The following is a 23,460-nucleotide window of genomic DNA, read 5'->3' as shown; positions in this document are numbered from 1 at the left end:
CGTTGAGTTAAGCATTCGGGACCTACAAGCTTTGCAAACCCCTTTGCCAGTTATTCTTAGCTCGAGATTGAAGGGCTATCTACCGTATGACCGATCGGTCTCTCAATGTCTCATTGACTAGACAGTCAACGCTTCCAAAAGAACATTGGAGGAAGGTCGTTTCTAATATAAAGATTATGCAAACCTGAAGGATTCTGAATAAGTCGATCAATTATGGAAATATTAAGCACAAGCATTACAAATCAAACATGTTAACAGGTAAAACACACTTATCGACTTTTGGGCCTGTTGGACCATGATTAGGTCAACCCTAATTAAAAGCTCATTTTGAAACCTATAAATATAGAGGTAAAGTAAGGAGATAGATGATTACATTTATTGTGAATTTAAGACTTTACTATGATAATCGATCGGACACATATAACTGATTTGAGCATCAGAATGTCTTTGACAAGTATGCACCCACTCAACTAGGAGTTTAAAGACAAAGAACTGAGATAACTTTGTAACAAAGACTTACAACAACGTTAGAAAATTAAAAAAGAAAGTGTGAAAGAGAGCCTTGATCGTGATTCTCGATATCACACCCAAAACAAAAATAATAAATATAAAGAAAAAATGAATAATGAATGAAAAAAAATAGTTTATGTATTATGATAAATATGATCAATGATAAATATGACCAAAACTTGTAAGTATATGTTAACAAATTTCTTTTTAAAAAATACAATAATAATAATGTTTAAATATAACTTATATTGACCGGTAAAATATATAATCAAAATCTATGTTAAACTTACGAGTATATTAAATAAACATATACTTAAAATATTTGGTCATAATATTATGATAATTTTTTTAATGTTATTTCATTGAATGCTCTCTTTTTGAAAATAAGTTAATATATAGTCTTTAAAACTTTACTACTAAAGTATCTTATCACTCGTAAACTGAAAAATGTCATACAACACCCTTTCCCAAGACTTGAATGAAATTGTGTGACATATATGAGAGACATTATAAGAATAAATTCCAAGAATTTGAGATTGTAGAATATGCAGGTCCAGGTGCAATTGGAGTGAAGTATGCAGTGAGAGTCAGAGAAGAAGGAATACATTTTCATTTATTGATAAAATCTGTCAATGAATAAAATTTGTCTCACCGATAGATTTTTCTAAATCTATCAATAAAATTCAACGATAAAAAAAGTGTTAAATTTCCTACCTACTATATCTCTTTAAGAGCCACCTATTATCTCTCTCTCTCCCATGGGCAACCACATATGAGGAACCACAGGTGTGTCGCAAACTACTAATTGAGTCTCCTGCGAAACCGCGAACCACCACTATTGGAAATCTCAAACCAAACCCACCCCCCGCCCCCTCTCTCCTTTCCCCTTCTCCCTCTCCTACGAGCCAACATAGCGACATAAACCACTACTACACTCACCATGAACAAAAGCAGCAAAAGCCATTGTGATTCTCAAAACCAAAACTGTCAGAGATACATCAAGAGTTAAACACATTACGATTCCGGAAGAGGCAACCCACTGCGACAAAGAGTTGTCCCGCCTCCAATATAAATGAAAAACCATATCGCATGCATAGAGGCTATTATGAGCTCTGGATTGGCCAACCACTGCGACAAGGGCATTACTGTTATAAAAGCTCTACTAGCACATGCATGTTGCCTAAAAAGAAGAAGCATTCATTCTTATCGCTAGTGAATAGACTGGCATGAATGCTAATATCTTTTTCCCCAAAATTTTATCAAAGACTCTAATTGTGAAATTTAGGTTTTTTATTTTTCTCGTTGGTTTTCTGTTGTGATAGATGAAAGTGGAAGAAAATTTTTCTGGACTAAAAGAAAGAAGAAGGACAGAAGATGAATCAGATCGTTATATTTATCGACAAATTTTTCTTTTAGTAATTATCGACAGATTTTTCCTTTGATAATTATCGACAATTTTTTTTCAATAATTATTGATAGATTTTTTTGTGGCAGTTAACAACAAATTTTTCTTTCGATAGTTACCGACAATTCTTTTTCAATGATTATTGACAGATATAAAATTGCGTCGATAAATATTATCGATTGTACTATTTTTGACATATTTTGATGTGTAAAAAAAAATCATTACCAATATATTTTTAACATTTTCAACAAATTTTAGTCGTCATTAATACCTCTTTGTTTTATAATGTAATACAAAAGCTCAGTATTTTGCATTACATCCTATCAATTTAAAAGACTTTACAAAAAAAATATTAACAACACAAAAACAACTTTAATCATATTTCGTTTTTTTATGATATTGCTTGCTATTAGTTCAATTATCATATGAGATTTGCATATTCCAACTATGATTGACAACTATATATGTTGTATTAGTTTAACAAAAGTTCCCAAATATTATTTTCTTGTCAATCATTGATTATTTATCCTTTCTTTACTTCATCTGCACAAGTGAAATATAAATTGTTGTACGTTGTGCCTTTCCATTTGTCTATCATTCAACATTAACATTATCTTTAATTTAGTTGCACTAGTACAAAATAGACTTTTAAGTCTCTCAATTTAAATTTGTTTTCAAAATAATAGACTTAATAAATGTATGGTGACATTTTGGTAAATAAAAGTTCATGCTTTAAATCTCTTAATAACATAACATACTTAAATTTTGGTTTTAAGTTTGTTGGAATACAAACATACTTAAATTTTGGTTTTAAGTCTATTGGAATACAAAGAAACTTAAATTTTGTATCAATTGAGTTTCTTAACAGACTTAAATTAATATTTTAAGTCTCTTCTAATACAATGAGACTTTAATTTTTTGTTATCAGACCTAAATCTATGTTTAACCTAAATGAAAACTTTTTCTTAACAGTGTGGTTCTCTTTCTTCTTCTACTCAAAACACAACATTTCTTTCTTCATTTTCTTCTTACTTTTGAAATTTCTTCCTCTCTCCATTCTTGCTTATGTCCAACCCCCAACGAACTCATGTCCATGTTGTTAATCATGTGTCTCCCATACTTGCTCGCGCCATTCATCTTTGTTTTCGAGTGGAGAGATATTCTCGCCTTTGCATTCAAGTTTGATGCAAAGTGTTGTCCACCTTCATCTTCACACGAGATCTCCCTGCCTTTGCGTTCAAGGGCACGCATGTCGTAGCCGTCGTCGCCTCTCGTGTTACTGTTGTTGTCATTGTTGTTGTTGTCGTCGTTGTCTATTAGTGATTTTTAGGGTTTTAGGGTTTCTTGTGAGTAATTACTAATTACTTTAATTTCTCTACCCCTATTTTTTATTTGTATTATGTTGTGTAAAAAATATCATTGAATTTTTGGGTTGTTGTATTTTTTTGGTTATGAAGATGAATTGAATTGGAAGAATTATTGAAGAATTATTGATTGTGAAGATTTATTTATGTTGTATTATATTACGATTTTATCTTTATTGTGTATGGAACTTGAATATAAGAAAGATAAATCGTGTGGTGGTTCATTATGGTAACTAGTTAATTTTTTAGAGCGATGCCAATAAAATATATGGTTGGATTTTCATTTATGGGTGAAAATTCTACATTTGTTTGTTCACAACAAAATTAAAATTTAAACATGTTGCTTAATAACATTTAAAATTCAAATCTATCTAATCTAAGTCAATTCTAAAACTTGAAAAGTTCAAAATAACATACTTAAAAAGCCTATTTTATACTAGAGAGGATTTTGATGCTTTAAACACCCCCAAACATCCATACATAGTCACTTTAGACTAAAGAGTATGAGATATTTTTAAAACTATAGGATTCTCATAAACTTGTTATATAACAACAACAACATTGTTTATGATTGTTATTATATATCTTAATATCTTAATAAAAAATATTTTAGTAATATTTTTTTTATTATATTTGGTTTTTATTATATTTTAGTAATATTTAGTAATATTGTAATGCCTTATAAAAGAAATAAAAACATATTAAATTTAATTTTAACTAATTTTTAATATATATTAAGTATAATTTAAAATTTTCAAAAACTTTCAAAACTTTCAAAATATAAATTTTAAATATTTCAAAAAAATTTGAGGACATGTGTAACATCTCAAAAATACAGTAGTAAACCATATGATAGAAATAATTACAATTAGTAATATATCAGTTCAGTCTTACACTAAACAACGTAAGTTCATGGTCGAACGACCTTACATAAAGGTTTTCATTTGAACCACACACGATAAAGGAAAACATGACCGAACAGTTTACAAAAGATCCTACCGAGCGGTCAGATAAAACAAAAGAGATGACCGAACGATCACCTCACAATAAAACTACCATCTACTAATCAAACGTTCCTACAGCTCGGTCTTCACTTCCACCTCTAACAAATTTTCTTCTTCCAGTGCCTCTTCCAGTAGCGCGTCTCCTTCTGCTCACATCCACACGGATGATCATTGCAACGACAAGACGAACGTACAAGACGAGACAACACAAGGAAAACACAGGGTAAGCTTATGTAATTTAATTCAGTTACAAATCATACAATTCATACCATCAACACAAAGATAAAGTTAACAATACGTTTCAAGCAAGCCTACTACTAGACCGACCATCCGGACTGTATGAAATCTGTGTAGCTACGACATTCGTGCACCCGGGTGATGTAGTAACTGGAATACTCTCATCAACTGCCACCCGAGGTTAGTCCTATCTGTCCAAAGTACCCCTAAGGACTAGGACCTCCTGTCGTTCCCACACATGACCTACTCTCCTCTACATGAGGACGAGTATTCACAGAACATCAGGATGAATCGACAGCTTAGCATTACCACAATCATACTTTACAACTTTCAAATATTCACTCAACGTTCATCCCTCTTCAGAACGAGGACGAACGAGACCGAGAAATCTCATATTCCATAATAGAATAAGACCGAAAGGGTTACTTTTAGATTTAAGAATAAATCGAGTACAATTATACAATATATGACGAACGTTACTTACAACATGAATCAGTTAAATGAACTGACTCTGGTGAACTACAACCAACACTCAAAGAATACATCAGGTACGGGGACTCTAGGTCGGAGACAATGAAGGTAGATGTGCCAAGACTTTAAAGAACCATACGTAGAATAATTCATATATATATAGACCATGAGTCATTCCTCCCCGGAACGCTCGTTCAAAATCCACAACCTTTCATTCATCTCATATACTCTTCATCTTTTATAATTCTTCACTTTAGTGTCATCTTTATCACAAATTCTAAGAACATCAAATACCGAACGTTCATCCCTCTTCAGAACGAGGACGAACGAGACCGAGAAATCTCATATTCCAGAATAGAAAAAGACCGAAAGGGTTAATTTTAGATTTAAGAATAAATCGAGTACAATTATACAATATATGACGAACGTTACTTACAACATGAATCAGTTAAATGAACTGACTCTCGTGAACTACAACCAACACTCAAAGAGTACATCAGGTACGGGGACTCTAGGTCGGAGACAATGAAGGTAGATGTGCCAAGACTTTAAAGAACCATACGTAGAATAATTCATATATATATATATATATAGACCAAGTGTCGGTCAATGACTGAGCACGGTAAAGGAGATTCTACTGAAATTGGACGAACGTTGTTTCATCAAGATTGATAAATTAAAAACGAGTACGAGCGTTCGGTATAAGACCGAGCGCCACTCATTACGAGAGCTTGGGTTGAGACCTATCACTAATTTAAACTTATAATAGAAACATTAATAATAATAATTATGATAAGACACGTTGGAGACAGTGTTGAAGAATAACTAAATATACAAATACATGTTTACAAGATTTTCAGTTCCTCACGTAACACTCGGGTACATTTATGTTTGGCCGAACGCTCAAACATAGCACTATTACAAGAACGCGCTCGTCCTCAACTAGAATTCTTCCCAAATGAAAGAATTCAATTTCAAAGGAGTTTACTAGAAACACCGAACGGTCAAAGACTGTTCAATGACGAACGCACATTATCATAGTGAGAAATTCATATTCAGATTTTCATTTATCTTCAACTCTCTTTTCAATACATCATTTCATAACCTTATAACTTCACATAAAACGTCAATTTACGTACTTCATAATTCTACATCATGTTAATGAATCATACTCCAAACAAATACTCATATTCGCATTCATACACTCCAAACATATCAACCATCATGCATTGTATTTATTTCAGTCAATAAGCGATCGTTCATACAACCAAATAAACATGTAAATTAAATTAAATAAGCTTCCCTTAGCTCTAGTGTGAACGATCGTCCTAGAGGCAGAAGTATGGTTTGTCTGACTAAAATCTCTTCTACCCTTACGTTCCACAATTCTTAAACTAACCAACAGTCAAAAACCAAGAGTGGATCAGACAAGATATCAGCATGCAACCGAGGCTTGGTTTGCATGTACTATAGAACGAACGACTAAGGACAAAAGACTTACCAGGTTCAGAACTCGGAAATGTTCGGTTCAGAATGAAGCTTATGACCCCGGGAACGCTTCTACGGTCTCTGAATGATGATCGGAGAAGAGAAAAGGTGAGTTTTCTTAGAGAGAAGATAGAGTTTCTAGTGAGAAGGAGGAGAAAAATGAAAAGTTCAGAGTTTGGAAAGGAGGGTGCATGCAGAGGAGAGTGGGACGGAAGTTTGAGAAATAATCATTTTCTTCCCACGTCCAAGCGAGCGTTCGCTTTACTGCCGACACCTGCCTTCCACTATCTGATTTCAGAATCCTAGTTGCTTGACACCTAGCGTCCGCGCAGAGGGTTTTGGGTGCGTTTTAAATGACTCTGACAGGAGGGGTTTTGGGTTCGTTTTAATGAGGTCTGACATTCCCCCTAACTACAAAAATTTTCGTCCTCGAAAATTAAAACTTACCCGTAAACAGATGAGGATACAGATCCCTCATGGCATCCTCCACTTCTCACGTAGAGTCGCCCGTCTTCTCATCCCATACCACCTTCACCAATCGGATGGCTTTCCTCTTCTAGTACTTGGTGCGGCTATCTTCAACACGGACTGGTTGCATCTCCAGCGTGCGGTCTTGTCTAAGACGAACGTCCTCTAACTCCAGTATGTGAGAAGGGTCGGCTATGTACTTCCGGAGTTGAGAAACGTGGAAGACTGGATGAAGATTGGATACTTGAGGAGGCAAGGATAACTCGTACGCCACTAGTCCGATCTTCCCTAGGATTTGATAAGGTCCGACGAACTTGGGGGATAGCTTCTTTGGACGAACGACTCTGCCCACTCCAGTGGTTGGATTTAGTCTAAGGAAAACATGATCTCCTGCAGCGAACTCCAAAGGTCTTCTCCTCTTATCCACGTAAGACTTCTGCCTGCTCCGTGACGTCTTCAAACTTTCTTGGATCAACTTCACCTTCTCGGTCGTTTGTTGAATGAGCTCAGGTCCAGTCAACACCTTCTCTCCTTCCTGGAACCAACACAGTGGCGTTCGACACTTCCTCCCGTAGAGAGCTTCAAACGGAGCCATTTTGATGCTAGACTGGAAGCTATTGTTGTAGGTGAATTCAACCAAAGGCAAGACTTCATCCCAAACGCTCATGTGGTCCAGCACGCACGTTCGTAGCAGATCTTCAAGTGTCTGGATGGTCCTCTCGGATTGACCGTCCGTTTGAGGATGATAGGCCGAACTCATTTGGAGTTTGCTACCCAGCTCGCTTTGCAGGGATTGCCAAAACTGAGACGTAAACCTTGTGTCTCGGTCAGAGATGATGCTAGAAGGCACTCCATGCAACCGAACGATTTCTTTGATGTAGAGTTTAGCCAGGTTCGTCATAGACATCTTCAGGTTCACAGCCAAGAAATGAGCGCTCTTCATCAGTCGATCCACTATCACCCAGATGGAGTCGTGGTTCTTGACCGTTCGAGGTAAGTGGGTCACAAAGTCCATCGAAATGTTGTCCCACTTCCATTCCGGAATCTCCAACTGCTGTAGTAGACCGCCCGGTCTTTGATTCTCTGCCTTGGCTCGTTGACAAGTTAAACATGACGACACGAAACAAGCGACATCACTCTTCATTCCTGGCCACCAGAAGGATTTCCTGAGATCTTGATACATCTTAGTCATGCCAGGATGCATGGTAAGACGACTCTGGTGCCCTTCCTCCAGGATAATCCTCTTCAGCTCGCCATCGTTTGGAACGCACGTCCTGTCTCTGTATCGAAGAACACCGTTCGTTCCAGTATTGAAGTACTTTGCTTTGTCTGAACCGAGCGCGCCCAAAATCTTCACCAAGTCTTCATTCGCTGACTACTTCTCTCTGATTTTGTCAAAGACGTTATTGGATATTCTAAGGTTACAGCATCTGATACTGCTCGGTTCCAAGTCAAACTGTAACCTTAGATCTCTAAAGCTCTCCACCAAACTTAATTCTCGGACCATCATGGACGAGACATGAACCACCTTTCTGCTTAAAGCGTCCGCTACAACGTTTGCTTTTCCTGGATGGTAAAGTAGTTCGAAGTCATAGTCCTTCAAGAACTCAAGCCACCTCCTCTGCCTCATATTCAACTCCTTCTGATCAAAGAGGTACTTGAGGCTCTTGTGATCGCTGAAGACTTGGAATGTAGATCCGTACAAATAGTGTCTCCAAATCTTCAACGCGAAGACGACCGCTGCCAATTCCAAGTCGTGCGTCGGGTAGTTCTTCTCGTGGATCTTCAGCTGCCGAGAAGCATACACGACCGCTCTTCTTTCTTGCATAAGCACACAGCCCAAACCTTGATGAGATGCATCGCAATAGACTTCGAATGGTTTGGCCGTGTCAGGAATGACCAAAACTGGAGCGCTCGTCAACTTCTGCTTCAGTTCTTGGAAACTCGACTCACACCGATCGGTCCAGGCGAACGGGTGATCCTTCCGAGTCAGCTGTGTTAGCGGAGCTACTATCTTAGAAAATCCTTCAATGAACCGTCTATAGTAGCCCGCAAGTCCTACGAAGCTTCGAACCTCAATAACCGAACGTGGACTCTCCCATTCCAAAACCGCTCGTACCTTGGCCGGATCCAATGAGATGCCTCCAGCCGAGACTACGTGCCCCAAGAATTGCATTTCCCTCATCCAAAATTCACACTTGGATAACTTGGCGTACAACTCCTTTTCTCTCAAGACGCCCAACACTATCCTCAAGTGTTCTTCATGCTCTTCACATCTCTTGGAGTAGATGAGGATATCATTAATGAAGACAACCACGAATTTGTCCAGATACGGCCTGAAGATGTGATTCATGTAATCCATGAAGATCGCTGGTGCGTTAGTGACACCGAACGGCATCACTACATACTCGTAGTGTCCGTAACGAGACCTGAAAGCAGTCTTTTGGATGTCCCCTTCCTTAACCCGAATTTGATGATATCCCGATCATAAGTCAATCTTCGAGAATATGGTCGCACCATGTAGTTGGTCCAGCAGATCGTCAATCCGAGGTAGGGGATACTTGTACTTGATGGTCAGCTTGTTTAACTGTCGGTAATCAATGCAAAGCTGGGAGCTGCCATCCTTCTTCTTCACTAAGAGAACAGGCGCTCCCCAAGGCGATGCGCTCGGCCTGATTAATTTCTTGTCCATTAGATCTTCAATTTGTTTCTTGAGTTCGACCAACTCAGCTGGTGACATCTGATAAGGTGTCACAGAGATAGGTCCTGTCGTCGACACCAAGTCGATTGTAAACTCTACCTCGCGAGGAGAAGGTAATCTAGGCACTTCGTCTGGAAAAACGTCCGAAAATTCATCTACCACCGATCGTCCTCCAATCATCTTGCTACCGGACGATCGTTCATAACCTAATTCTCCACACTACTCATCCGCGTGCGTCATTATTAGATAACAGCTCGCACCTTCCATGATGTCCTCCTTTAGCTAACCGAGCGTCACAGATAACTCTTCTTCTTCTTCATCCGGTCCGGAAATATTAACTGCTTCGCACCACAGTCTATGAGAATGTGATTGGCAACCAACCAATCCATTCCTAAAATCACCTCTAACTCCTTTAGAGGTAAACAAATGAGGTTTACCTTATATCTACGCCCTTCCACCTCAATAGGACATCTAATGCACATAGTAGATGTCCTAACCTCACCAGCCGCTGGGGTTGACACCACCAAGTCAAACTGTATCTCGCTCTCAACTAACCCAAGTTTCTCAACGCACGCCTTCGAGATGAAGGAGAGTGTCGCCCCCGAATCATATAATACACAGCAAGGCAGTCCATATAATAAGCAAGTGTTGGTGATAAGGGTACCTGAACTTGCTGCTTCAGCGCCCGTTATAGCATATACTCTCCCCACTGCCTACGCTCGGCCTCCCCTTCCTTGCTGAATTCTTCCAGCGTTTGGTGGTCTCATGACCGCTCGTCCTCCCATATTACACTCGCTCTCCAGGTGACCATTTCTTCTACAGCGAGTGCAATATTTTTCTCCCACCATCTGAGGACATGACGATCGGTAATGGGGTCCCCCACACTGAAAGCACTTCACTGACCCTTGCTGTCCAGACCGTCCGACAGCAATCACTGCTTGAGACCCACCAGAATTTGTCGTTTGTGCTGGCCAAGCGTAAGGCGTCCTTCTCAGATTAACATTGTTTCTAGACAATACCGGTCCCCTCACCACCTGTTGTTGCTTCTTCTGTTGTTCCACCTCTGCCACGTTCTTCTCTAATACTTTGGCGGGAAAAGACTTGATGCACAAGCTGGAGATCAACAACTTCAATTCGCTTCCCAGCCCATTCTCAAACTTTCGGCATTGCCACTCCTCGCTCGTAGTCATGGTGTTGAAACGAACCAGGTGCTTGAACTTGTTGGTGTACTCAGAAACCGATATGTCACCTTGTACCAACTGGAGAAACTCCACCTCCTTAGCGAAACGCACGCTATCTGGAAAGTACACCTCATAAAACTTGCTCCTAAAGACTTCCCACGAGATGGAACTTTGAGCGTCCGTCAATATCATCTTCATGCTCGCCCACCAATGACTGGCCTCTCCAGTCAGCAGATACTCAGTGAATGCCAAGCGATTGTCGTCCGGACACCTCTTGGCATTGTAGATTCTTTCCATATCACGCAGCCACTGATCAGCCTCATCAGGAAGGCACTTCCCATTGAATTTGGCTGGGTGATGTTGTAGAAAACTCTCTGATGGATGGCATTGGAAGTGGATGCTCCAGATGTATTCCTCGTAGTTGCGATAATATCCATCAGTTGTCTCTGAGTCGCTTCAGAGTTAGTACGAGCGGCTTCCAGACTCTGCAAGGCGGTAACGTTCTGTTGTACCAGGGCAGCGTTCGCTGCTGCTGTAGGGCTTCTATTACTGATTCCAACAACCTGGTGTTGTCGGATGCATCACGTTCGGTGGGTTGAGGTTGAGGAAGAGGTCTTGGTGCCATTAGTTCTCTGAGAAGCAGAGAAAACGATTGTTAGTTATGTTCAAAGAGTTTAAAATAACTCATCAAACGAATATTAAGCACACAGCAAAAACATAGTGCACTCATAACCTACAGTGTCCTTAAGAGAACAAAACTGCTCTGATACCACTAATGTAACATCCCAAAAATGCAGTAGTAAACCATATGATAGAAATAATTACAATTAGTAAAATATCAGTTCAGTCTTACACTAAACAACGTAAGTTCATGGTCGAACGGCCTTACATAAAGGTTTTCATTTGAACCACACACGATAAAGGAAAACATGACCGAACGGTTTACAAAAGATCCTACCGAACGGTCAGATAAAACAAAAGAGGAGATGACCGAACGATCACCTCACAATAAAACTACCATCTACTAATCAAACGTTCCTACAGCTCGGTCTTCACTTCCACCTCTAACAAATTTTCTTCTTCCAGTGCCTCTTCCAATAGCGCGTCTCCTTCTGCTCACATCCACACGGATGATCATTGCAACGACAAGACGAACGTACAAGACGAGACAACACAAGGAAAACACAGGGTAAGCTTATGTAATTTAATTCAGTTACAAATCATACAATTCATACCATCAACACACAGATAAAGTTAACAATACGTTTCAAGCAAGGCCTACTACTAGACCGACCGTCCGAACTGTATGAAATCTGTGTAGCTACGACGTTCGTGCACCGGGTGATGTAGTAACTGGAATACTCTCATCAATTGCCACCCGAGGTTAGTCCTATCTGTCCAAAGTATCCCTAAGGACTAGGACCTCCTGCCGTTCCCACACATGACCTACTCTCCTCTACGTGAGGACGAGTATTCACGGAACATCAGGATGAATCGACAGCTTAGCATTACCACAGTCATACTTTACAACTTTCAAATATTCACTCATGAGTCGTTCCTCCCCGGAACGCTCGTTCAAAATCCACAACCTTTCATTCATTTCATATACTCTTCATCTTTTATAATTCTTCACTTTAGTGTCATCTTTATCACAAATTCTAAGAACATCAAATACCGAACGTTCATCCCTCTTCAGAACGAGGACGAACGAGACCGAGAAATCTCATATTCCATAATAGAATAAGACCGAAAGGGTTACTTTTAGATTTAAGAATAAATCGAGTACAATTATACAATATATGACGAACGTTACTTACAACATGAATCAGTTAAATGAACTGACTCTCGTGAACTACAACCAACACTCAAAGAATACATCAGGTACGGGGACTCTAGGTCGGAGACAATGAAGGTAGATGTGCCAAGACTTTAAAGAACCATACGTAGAATAATTCATATATATATATAGACCAAGTGTCGGTCAATGACTGAGCACGGTAAAGGAGATTCTACTGAAATTGGACGAACGTTGTTTCATCAAGATTGATAAATTAAAAACAAGTGCGAGCGTTCGGTATAAGACCGAGCGCCACTCATTACGAGAGCTTGGGTTGAGACCTATCACTAATTTAAACTTATAATAGAAACATTAATAATAATAATTATGATAAGACACGTTGGAGACAATGTTGAAGAATAACTAAATATACAAATACATGTTTACAAGATTTTCAGTTCCTCACGTAACACTCGGGTACATTTATGTTTGGCCGAACACTCAAACATAGCACTATTACAAGAACGCGCTCGTCCTCAACTAGAATTCTTCCCAAATGAAAGAATTCAATTTCAAAGGAGTTTACTAGAAACACCGAACGGTCAAAGACTGTTCAATGACGAACGCACATTATCATAGTGAGAAATTCATATTCAGATTTTCATTTATCTTCAACTCATTTTTCAATACATCATTTCATAACCTTATAACTTCACATAAAACGTCAATTTACGTACTTCATAATTCTACATCATGTTAATGAATCATACTCCAAACAAATACTCATATTCGCATTCATACACTCCAAACATATCAACCATCATGTATTGTATTTATTTCAGTCAATAAGCGATCGTTCATACAACCAAATAAACATGTAAATTAAATTAAATAAACTTCCCTTACCTCTAGTGTGAACGATCGTCCTAGAGGCAGAAGTATGGTTTGTCTGACTAAAATCTCTTCTACCCTTACGTTCCACAATTCTTAAACTAACCAACAGTCAAAAACCAAGAGTGGATCAGACAAGATATCAACATGCAACCGAGGCTTGGTTTGCATGTACTATAGAACGAACGACTAAGGACAAAAGACTTACCAGGTTCAGAACTCGGAAATGTTCGGTTCAGAATGAAGCTTATGGCGCCGGGAACACTTCTACGGTCTCTGAATGATGATCGGAGAAGAGAAAATGTGAGTTTTCTTAGAGAGAAGATAGAGTTTCTAGTGAGAATGAGAAGAAAAATGAAAAGTTCAGAGTTTGGGAAGGAGGGTGAATGCAGAGGAGAGTGGGACGGAAGTTTCAGAAACAATCATTTTCTTCTCACGTCCAAGCGAGCGTCCGCTCTACTGCCAACACCTATCTTCCACTATCTGATTTCAGAATCCTAGTTGCTTGACACCTGGCGTCCGCGCAGAGGATTTTTGGTGCGTTTTAAATGACTCTGACAGGAGGGGTTTTGGGTGCATTTTAATAAGGTCTGACAACATGACACACTAGCCCCTAAAAGTTCGCGATTGCTTATAACTTTTTTTTTATCTAAAAGCGACTTGGCTTGTATACATAAATGATCCTATTACACGAGTTTCCATCTTACTCCATATGAGTAAAAATTATACAATATAATTTGATTTCTGTTATAAAATATATAATTTTCATCGTGTCTTATCTACACCAAGAACTGTCCATCAAACATTTCTCTAAACTATTTATGAAAGAAAAAGAAACAAAGTTTAAAGAAAGCAGAGGTCGTTGTCCCATAAATTTCAACGATACTTGTCTTTGGTGTTTAAGCATATTTGTATGTCGTTTTCGAAGTATTTGGAGGTTGTTCTTGTCCTTACATGTGCGTAAACATGACACGCCATTTTTACCTTGTCGAGGGACTCTTCTCTGTTTCAGTTTATATAAAATATGCATACATTGAATTTTCAACACTAGACACTCTTTACATCGGAAATGGAAGTTGATGCAGCAACGATGATGTGTGTTGGAATTTTGATTTCATTTGTTATCATATTCTTAACAAAAGCACTGAGATGGGTTTGGTTGGAACCGAAAAGGGCAGAGAGATTCCTCAGAAGACAAGGCATAAAGGGAAACCCATATAAGTTTTTCTTCGGAGACATGAAAGCAATGGGCATGATGCTGCATCAAGCACAATCTAAACCCATACAAATCGACGATGATGTTGCAAGTCGCCTGGTTCCATTTCAAAATCAATTGGTCAAAGAATGTGGTATGCCTTCTAATAATACCTTTGGGTATATAATTTTAAGGGTTAGACAAATTTTCACCTCCTAAATTATATTGTAATTAGTAAATCTCACTTTTTCAGTGTTTTCTACCTAAACTTGAATATATATTTGTTGCGATGTTTATTTAGAAAATAACTTGATAATTTTTGCAGGTAAGAATTCGTTTTTCTGGTATGGGCCTAAGATTGCAGTGAATATTATGGAGCCTGAAGCAATAAAGGAGATTCTGAACATGATAAATGACTTTCCAAAGCCAACCCTTAATCCACTTGCCAAGTTACTGATAACAGGACTTGTAGATCTTGAGGGAGACAAATGGTCAAAGCACAGAAAGATCATCAACCCTGCATTTAATCTCGTTAAGCTCAAGGTTTTTCTTTTCTTTCTCAACATCGATTCTCGAACTTTGTTGCTAAAAATTTCTCATTGTTTCATGATCTGTGAAGTCTGTGTTATTAATCTTCCTGGCGTAATCTATTCTCTGCAGTTTAAGATTTGCGGGCAGAATACAATTCTAATAAAGATTGATAAACCCTAAATTAAAAGGTTCAAGTGCATTCAATACTATTCACAACTCATTAAAATACTTGTTATGAGATATACTTTAACTTTAACTCAATCTTACAAAATCAACTTATACGGTATACATTATATTATGATTTGATCTTATATCTAGTCATATGAGACTTTTAACATACTCTCATATACACCTATTATATGAAACTAGACATTAATGAATGATTCGATAATGAATGAAACAATACACCCAACATACAACAAAATATTTTAGGATAAACTCTAAACTATGACTCCGATACCATACTACAAAACACTATTATTTAGTAGGGGTTTATTTTCCATTTTGCGGAGGTTTTTATCCTCCGCAAATTAAATAACATTGGAAGATTAACCAAAACAATCTAAAAAGATCTAGCATGATCGAAAACTACCAAACCAGTTAAAAACATATAAGCAAATGTTGATGACCTAAACAAAATTCTTAAGAGAGATAAAATTTTAACATCAGACCAATAGCTCTGCATTTGCTTTCTGTCCTGCCAAGTAAAACAGCTTCACTTCATCAACTACTTCCCTTAAACTCATTCCTCCACTACTACTTGTTTAAAATTCCCTGTAATTTGATTCCAACAATATGCCCAACAAGTCATTGTTCGTAGACTCCCCTGCTTCCATTGCTTTTAATCTTTGGTTGATGATTCCCATACGTGATGTTCTTATTTCAGTTCTATAGTCTTTGGAATCTAAGAATCTACGTAACCATCCTCATGGATATATAGCCAAATCTGGAGAATGTTTGGAATGGAGATCCTCATGGAATTCTAGGTATGCACCATTTTCTAAGTATGCCAAAATACAGGAGATAGCCACTAAAAATAATCACTTCAGATGGATCATACTAATGCTAAACTTGATAATTCAGCGCTGCAGAAATCACTATGGAAGACTAATTACATTGGACCATCTTTAGTGCTAATCTAGACAAGGTTGCAAGCTGTAGAAACAAGCAAGAATTGCACCACGTTAGACTATCCTAATGTTAACTAGGACAGTATTAAAAGCTGCAGGAAAACCCCTAGACCACTCTTCTTAAACCATTTTGAAATAGAATGCCTGCACACTGGTGTGTATCACATTCTTAAACCACCATTTATTTTTCTATGTGAATTAGATGCTCTTAGACTAACAAAGCCGAAGTCAATAATTCTATCAATAGATGACTAGAAAGAGTGGTACTGCTAAGAACCTCTCTTCTCTTTATACATGAGGCAGTGAAAAGTATAACTGCTATACCACTGAATGTCTTGCTTAAATTAATTACAGGCTGACATCATTAATGTATTCTTAAACTATATTTTCTCTGAACCATTGTACCTGATTAACTATATTCACATTTCTCAAGCAACAGTAACAACAAAGATAGAGAAGATAGTACAAATAATTACCAGTTTCCTATGGAAACTAAAATAGCACAAATAATTTCCATTGAATGGTTGAAAAGAAAGGTATGTATTATGTACACATACATATGAAGTTTTCTGAGATTGTAGGCATGATAAACAAGATGAGTAGTGGATTCATCATCCATTTCCGAACCTGCAAAACTGAGATTCTCCATACAACAAAAATTTATGACAATATCATATCAGTACCATAGCAATGCCACAATAATGCAACCCACTTACCGACCAATTCCACCTACAATCACATGTAAGCAACTAATTCTTATATAATTGATTAAGCTTCTAAAGTGTGTGCTTTAAAAATTTAACAATTTTGATTACAAAGGGAAATCAAACACATAAGCATGAACAACAGTGCATTCCTTTCCCATAGATTCCACAAAAGAAAGACACATAGTCAAAATGTTGTAACAAGTTATAAAGGTTAAGGGCACCATCAATCCTACAACAGAAAACCAATTGCCCCCACTTCCCAAATCCAAACACCAACGACACACCAAATGCAAACTCGAAACACAAAAAAAAACACAAACCAAAATGCAGACAATTCACCGTTCCCACATTGAACTCCAACGACAACCCACTCGAAAAAACGAACACCAAATTACAAGGTAGAACTAATACTCTCTTAAGCAGATAATATATACTAATAATACTAAAGAAAGAATCTTCAGACCTAAGCTCGAACCATCCCAATAACAGAGTTAAACTTTTCCAACAATAATTCACAACGAAATGAAGACAACACCCACAAATCCATAAGCGACAGAGAGGAAACTCACCAGAAAGAACAGCGTTGCCGTGTCCCGACGACCCATTTTGATCCCATTGACGAAAAATTGCAATACATGCCCTCCTTCTCTGCATTCTCGATTAGCTTCGATTCCTCGCTATCACTGTTATCGTCTTTGCGATGCATTCACTACGACAAGGAGGACAATCGTGGTTCATGAGTGGATGACCTAGGAAACCTAAACTCTGTCATCGGTGAGGAGTTCGAAGAATCCGGATGTGCGGGGAAGGGGAAAAGGATTAGAAGGGTGACATTGGCGGGGGATTCCAGGATGGACCGAAGAAAAAAAAGATTATAAGTTTTTATGTAGATATACACCTCTCGTTAATCTTAGATCATTCACTAAATTCATCTTAAATCAGGATAGTTTGTGAAGGTTTTTCATAATTTTTATAATTTATTGCATATATAATCGATTACTTTAACCTAATTTGAATTAAAATTCATTTTTGCGAAAGACAACTTCCAATTTAAGTATAAAACAATAGTATATTAATGTCAAGTGTCAAAACTAGAATTGAAATAAACACTAATAGAGAGAGTTCAGACAGCACAATTTCAGGCTAAAAAACACAAACTCAACTAAATTTTAAAAACTTAGTCGAGACGTGTTAAACTCAGTCGGGTGATTTTAAGTTCGGTTAGGTTGATATTAAGTTCGACAGAACTTGGTTGGATTCCACTAAGCTTGTTCAGACTTTATGGAGGTCGAACAAACTCGTATCATTTTGTCTATACTTCTATAAAATTTGATCGAACTTAGTGTAGTTCAGTCAAGTTCAACCTCTTTTCTATTGAGATTAACATCAACTTGATCGAGCTTAAAATCAATTGGTTGAACTTAACATCACTGTAGCCGAACTCTTAAAATCTGGTTGAGCTCATCTTTTAAACTCATAATCGTGTTTTATGAGTTTTTTTTGTTACTGTTTATTTCAATTCTGATTTCTCTTCTTTGGTAATCGATTATAAATATCATGTAATCAATTACACTGCATATTATCCAATTGAAAGTCGTTTTATACCAAAATGACTTTTAATTCAAAATTAAAAGCCAACTTAATATAATCGATCACATATGTATAGTAATTGATTAAATGACATTCAAGTTGTTTGAAGAATGGACAACTTTCACTTTTCAAATATGTAAGGATAGAAGTCTTATGAAAGTTGCATATTTACATAATTATTTTAATATTTACCTATTTTTGTAATTTATGGATGAAATTTGTCCACATGAATAAAGAAAAAAAATAATACAAATCCGGAGCACAAAAATAAATCATTATGTTTTAACCTTAGTCGATATTTTCATCTTTTTAATCCGAACACAAATCCATAGAATATCTTTTACTCGATATCTTCATCTTTTTATAATGTCTGAAATGTTTTGCAGCTTGTGTTGCCTGCCATGTATGGTAGTTGCAACCAGATGATGAAGGAATGGAAGATGTTAGTGTGTGAAACAGGATCATGCATGGTAGATGTCTGGCCATTCTTAAACAACTTGACAGCTGATGTGATTTCTCGTACAGCTTTCGGAAGTAACTATGAAGAAGGAAAAATAGTATTTCAACTCCTAAAAGAACAAGCTCAACTTACATCCAAGGTCTTTCAATCTATTTATATTCCAGGGTGGAGGTATATTATTAAATTACACTTTCGTATTATCAACTTTTTATCCAACAAATATTTCAACCCTATCGATAATAATTAAGGTTTCATGCAAAATGAAAACTGTTTGAAAATTCATTTCGACTTTCTAAACTATAAACCTCTCTTTGCAAAAGAGGATTTGAGAAGTAACATGATCATTCCTATTTCATTGAACTCAATTTACTCTTCAAATTAAAAATATCTTGATATGATATGGTTTTAGGTTTTCAAATTACAGCATTTAGTGTCCAATTTTGTTCTCGGTTTTGGATTTATTTTTTAATTTTGTTTTCAGTTATTGTTTCTTAATATTTGCTTAATAAATAATTACAATAATTCAAGGAAATGAGTGTAAATGAGGAGAATAAATGTGAATGAAATGAATGAATATAGACTAAGAAGATGAATAATGAAAGAAATGGGAAGAATGTGAATGAAGAAAAAATTAGATAAAGAAGTTGTGTCTAGATGAAAAAGATAATTATGAATGAAATAAAAGTTTCTTAGAAGATTTATGAATGTTTAACCTTTAGATTAAAAATATATTATTATTCACCATAAATAACATACACGAAATCAAAATATATAACTTTTATCCATTATACCAACATTAACTTTATTTCTTTGTTTTTTTTATGGTCAGTATTTAATTGGTCGATGTTATAACTTAAATAAATAAAATTTTAAAAATAAATTAAATTTTAAAATTAAATAAAGTTAATATATATTAAATTAGCACTTATTTTATTTATTTTTAATATTTAATTTAATTAGTGATTGTTAAGATGGTGTAACACAAATATGTATTTAATAAAAGAAATTAAATAATGATACATTTTTAAAATTTTTTATTTTAAAAAAATAACTTAACGTTGTTAAAGCTGATGCTAGTACGATACTAACATAAATTTTTATTTGTTAAAGAAGTTAAAATTAATTTTACACTTTTTAGTTTTTTTTAATTAATCTTTTATATCGTATTAAGTCAGTTAAGTTGATATTACCTATATCACAATTTGGATGACAGTAATATCTAGAAACTAAATTTATGTTTTTTTGTGTTTGTTTCAATTTGTAAAAATCATTTAACATGGTTCCAATTATCTATGTTTAAAATTTTTTAATTTTTTAGTACATGAATTTGTTTTATTCCTCCATATATTTTTTTATCTTACTTATTTTGTTTATTAATATTTTTTTACTTATTAATAAATTTTTGTATGTGAAGACAAATGGTTGTTGTGTTTGAATATATAAGCATGACACTAATGTCAAAGTGTAAGCTAAATCAAAAGAAGATTCGAAGTTAACATCATTCCCTTTTCCATTGTTAGGTTTGTACCAACGAAATTGAACAAGAGGATGAAGAAGATTGACTACGAAATTGGAAACGTACTTCGTGGAATTATCCAAAAGCAAGAGGGTATTATGAAAACATGCGAAGCTTCCAATGATAACCTATTAGGGCTATTATTGGAATCCAATCAAAAAGAGATTGAAGATCAAGGACTTAAGAAAGATTTTGGAATGAACACCAACGATGTAATTAACGAATGTAAGTTGTTTTACTTTGCTGGACAAGAAACAACATCGGTGCTACTAAATTGGACGATGGTGTTATTGAGTAGATTTCCCAAATGGCAAACACTGGCAAGAGAAGAAATCATTGAAATTTTTGGCACAAAAGAACCAGACTATGATGGATTAAATCGTCTTAAAGTTGTAAGTATCAGTTTTTATGTTCAAATCATTTTTAGGACTGAGTTAAAAGAATATTTGGAGTATTCTAATCCATTTATATTTTTTGTACCAATAAAAATGCTAGTATTTGGTTTCTTTAGTGCATATTATTCTTGCACCAATCTATACTACATAGAGTTTTGTCATCAAAACCTAATTGATATGCCTGCATACAACATTCATATGTCTAAAACTAGATCTTTGTTCTTATTTTTAAGAGTATACATGTTTTCAATTTGAACTTATAGATCTGAAAAACATAGTTGAGAGAATTTCCCACCAAAAATAGTCAATTAAAATTCTCGATGGATTATTTATTGATGAAACTTCATCTTATTAATAAAAGTTTTAATATTTTAAGATTTTTTATTATTTTCATTTTAATTCAATTAATTGATGTTTTTGCTTGAGAAATTTAAATAAGTCTAAATCTCATATTGAGTAAACGTGAGAAAGTTGAGTATTATAAGGATGAAGACTCAAAAACTCAATGTCTTAAAATTTTAGGTTGAAAGTGTTATTAATCTTTTATGTATAGATTGAGTTTCTATCTTATTGGTGTTATATCTCCCAGATGATCATTCCTCAAAAAACCTATTAGTGATATTAGAGACGAAAGTTTGTTTGGATGGTCAGCTCAAACGAGCTCCTGTAACGAAAGTCTTCATGACGGAAAATCAAGCAAACTTGTCCCGTTATGATAACGATAGTACAAGTAAGGATAGTTGCGGTTAAGTTCGAACGAGAAGTGCCAATGTGAAGGGACTTACACTTAACAAAGAGATTGTTGAGAAATACAACTGTGAGTCTAAATCTAACATTGAGTGAAAGTGAGAAAGTTAAGTACCATACAAAGATGAAAACCCAAAACTCATTTCCTTAAGATTTTATGTTAAAGGTAATATCAATATTTTATGTGTAAGTTGAACTTATGTTTCATTGGTGTAGTATCTCATCAGTGATCCTCTCTTGAAAGATTCATTACCTACTATTACCACACCTCACTCAACTTTTTGTTTAATTTATTATTCACTAAAAAAGTTGAGACACTGATACTATGTTTTTAAACTTTTAAAACTAATTAATGTCTTGCTTTTGAAAGAATGTTATTAATGTTAAGTCATAATAGTTTCTTTTGACATTATCATAGGTCACAATGATTTTGTATGAGGTTTTAAGATTATACCCACCAGCTACTGTTATTACAAGAGTCATAAGGAAAGAAACTACAGTTGGAGATATGACTTTACCAACAGGAGCACTGGCTTCTATTCCAATTGTGTTGGTACATCATGATTTTGAATTATGGGGAAGTGATGCAAAAGAGTTCAAACCAGAAAGATTCTCAGAAGGAATCTCAAAAGCAACAAATGGTAAAGTTTCATTTATCCCATTTGGATGGGGTCCTCGAATATGCATTGGCCAAAACTTTGCTTTGCTTGAAGCCAAAATGGCTTTGTCTCTCATTCTGCAAAACTTCAAATTTGAGCTATCTTCCTCCTATGTTCATGCTCCAATTACAGTCATAACTGCTCAACCTCAATTCGGCACGCACCTTATGTTACAAAAGTTATAGTTTGTTAGCCTAAGAAAATGTTTTTAATGCTTTTCTATCTTATCTTGTATGGTTTCTTGCTAGAATATCTGGGACATGTGACTTGCAGAAAACAAAAATCTTATTGCAAGATTCAATAAAACATTTGTTTGTATATTTGTCTTTTTTATGTTTTTATATAACAAATTATATAGGATGGTTTTTCCTTAATTATATTAAACTTCAAATATTTATAATTTAGATTTTGGGATAAAACCCGTTCCATATACATGTATTATACATTTGTACATAGAAGACTTTGGATATATGGATTGTTCATGACGAAGGAAGGAAAAAAAGGTGGTGATGTAGTCAAAGATTAGTGAAGAAAAACCTTTGTAAAGTAAAGATTTTTTTTTTATGTAAACTTGATTTGCATTGTTGGATCAATTGTTATGCTAGAAAGCTTCTTGATGTGATACAGAGTCCTTTCTGCTTTAAGGATGTGCTTTAATAAATTAAATCGTGCTTTGATCGATTAAAATACTCGTAATTTAATGGAAAATATTTAAGAAACATTTTTAGTCAATTAAAGTACCAAATTAATCAATTAAAATCACTTAAAACTCAAAATTAAACTTGTCACTCTTTTTTAGTCTAGTAAAACAGGCTATTAATTGATTAAAATAACTTTAAGTCTCAGTTGTTTTAATTGATTATAACAATGAATTAGTCAATTAGACTAATAGACAATAGTTTTGACATTAAAATGCCATTTTAATATAATATAAAATCCTAAGAGCTTTCTTTCAAAGATCTCTTCCAATTTATTAAAGTAGTTTTAATTATTAAAGCTATCAAATATTGATTCTATATATCTAGAGGTGTCA

The 23,460-nt window shown here is 35.6% G+C and overlaps 2 protein-coding genes across 8 annotated transcripts; one reads left to right on the top strand and one right to left on the bottom strand.

Annotated features, from left to right (window-relative positions):
• Window positions 1-4,145: 4,145 nt before the first annotated feature.
• LOC108340638 (uncharacterized) lies at window positions 4,146-18,618 on the bottom strand. 7 transcript variants are annotated; one of them, XR_008248976.1, is made up of 3 exons: window positions 17,630-18,527; window positions 16,911-16,996; window positions 4,146-4,429 (listed from the first exon to the last, which is right to left on the bottom strand). XR_008248976.1 is itself a non-coding variant. In XM_017578136.2 (3 exons), the coding sequence occupies exons 1-3, from the start codon at window positions 17,764-17,766 to the stop codon at window positions 4,342-4,344; spliced, it is 303 nt and encodes a 100-aa protein (XP_017433625.1). In that variant the 5' UTR covers window positions 17,767-18,300; the 3' UTR covers window positions 4,152-4,341. The 7 variants fall into 7 exon arrangements, 2 of the variants coding, with proteins under 2 accessions (XP_017433625.1, XP_017433624.1); XM_017578136.2 differs by having other exon boundaries at window positions 4,152-4,429; window positions 16,911-16,988; window positions 17,630-18,300; XR_008248975.1 differs by lacking the exon at window positions 4,146-4,429 and adding an exon at window positions 11,639-11,941.
• Window positions 14,417-22,745, top strand: LOC108340637 (cytochrome P450 72A397). The gene is made up of 5 exons (XM_017578134.2): window positions 14,417-14,846; window positions 15,018-15,235; window positions 19,037-19,281; window positions 20,631-21,018; window positions 22,187-22,745. The coding sequence occupies exons 1-5, from the start codon at window positions 14,567-14,569 to the stop codon at window positions 22,610-22,612; spliced, it is 1,557 nt and encodes a 518-aa protein (XP_017433623.1). The 5' UTR covers window positions 14,417-14,566; the 3' UTR covers window positions 22,613-22,745.
• Window positions 22,746-23,460: the final 715 nt, after the last annotated feature.

This window comes from Vigna angularis, chromosome 5 (assembly GCF_016808095.1).
Source record: "Vigna angularis cultivar LongXiaoDou No.4 chromosome 5, ASM1680809v1, whole genome shotgun sequence".
Taxonomy (NCBI): domain Eukaryota; kingdom Viridiplantae; phylum Streptophyta; class Magnoliopsida; order Fabales; family Fabaceae; genus Vigna; species Vigna angularis.
This window is presented reverse-complemented; position numbering and strand designations above follow the sequence as displayed.